General features: G+C 38.0%; 1 protein-coding gene across 1 annotated transcript in view; it reads left to right on the forward strand.

Moving 5' to 3' along the window:
* LRRC49 (leucine rich repeat containing 49) overlaps positions 1 to 1,393 on the forward strand; it is a 170,716-nt gene that overhangs the window by 133,371 nt on the left and 35,952 nt on the right. The window contains 1 exon segment of the mRNA XM_023753166.1: positions 1,242 to 1,389. Coding sequence (XP_023608934.1) covers positions 1,242 to 1,389 — 148 coding nt within the window.

Consider the following 1,393-nt stretch of genomic DNA (forward strand, 5'->3'; position numbering starts at 1 on the left):
TTTCCAAAAATGGGGGAAGAAAATTTTGATTAATTTTTTCCCGCTTATAAAATGTGGGAATACCCCATGCAAAAATTTTTAAACCAAAGTATTCCAAAAAAATAGAAAAGTTTCCCCTTAAAATAGAAAGTACCCTTACCCAACTTCTGAGAGATTAACTATGTAAGAGTTATTTTATGTCTACCAAGTGTTTATAAATATTTTTGCTAGGGGCCCAGTGCACGAATTCATGCACCTTGAAAGGAACTGTGGGCCGCGAGGCTGCTGTAGGCAGTGGGTGTGAGCTGCAGCTTCCGCGCCGGCTGTGGGTGTGCCCCTGCTCACCTGCTCCACTATCCCGTCATGGCCAACGTCCACCATGTTCCGCGCACGCCCCCTGGTGGTCAGCGCACATCATAGCTACCGGTTGTTCGGTTGTTTTGGTTCCAGTTCCACCATTTGGTCTATTTGCATATTAGCCTTTTATTATATAGGATAGGATAGTATATGGTTCTTGGTATAGAAATAGTGTTTTGTAAAATGTGTGTGTGTTTTTTTTCCAGCTGGACAGTGGAATACTTTATAGATTACAAAAATCTATTTGTATTGCCATGAAAACATCTATGATACATTAAATGGATTGCTTTAAAACTAAATAGAATATCAATTATTTTTCATTGACATAAAACATTTGGGTTTAAAGGTGTTATTTTTTTATGCACATCTGCCTCTTTTTTAATTAAAATATAGGGTGTCCCAAAAAATGTATATACACATTTTGAATAATTATAAAGGCAGTGTTTGTTAAAGTACATTGCATTTTCAAAATTTATCTATCAGCTGTTAAAGTGTATATACATTTTTTGGGACACCCTGTATATGACTAGAAGTGGGGAGGAGGGTAGAACTCGATTGAAGGAATTAGTCAAAGAACATATATCCATAACACATAGCCACTTGACAACAGTGTGGTGATGGCCAGAGGGAAAAAGGGGTGGGGACTGGGTGGAGGCAGGCACAGGGGGTGGGAGAAAATGGAACATCTGGAATAGTGTCAACAATAAGAATAAAATATCTATGACCAGAAGATCTAAAACTTTCAGATATTCTACTGAAAATTAGTCTTTGGTACTCTGGGTTTAATTATTTAAATGAAAAAGTGAATATAGAATTTTAAATACCTTTTCCAACAGGTCTTTATAGTCTGTTATTTACTTTGCATGATAAGACTATCATTTAAAATTGTATGTTGGCTTTTCCAGGTCTCTGGACTCTGTACTCAACAATGCTTTACAAGCCTTATCTGGCACAGACACGCACCTTGTTGATGTGGATGGGGACACGCTTTCCCTGTATGGCTCAGGAGCACTGGAATCTCTAGATCGGAATTGGAGCATTCAAACAGCAGGAATGG

Source organism: Myotis lucifugus, unplaced genomic scaffold (genome assembly GCF_000147115.1).
Source record: "Myotis lucifugus unplaced genomic scaffold, Myoluc2.0 scaffold_41, whole genome shotgun sequence".
Lineage (NCBI taxonomy): Eukaryota > Metazoa > Chordata > Mammalia > Chiroptera > Vespertilionidae > Myotis > Myotis lucifugus.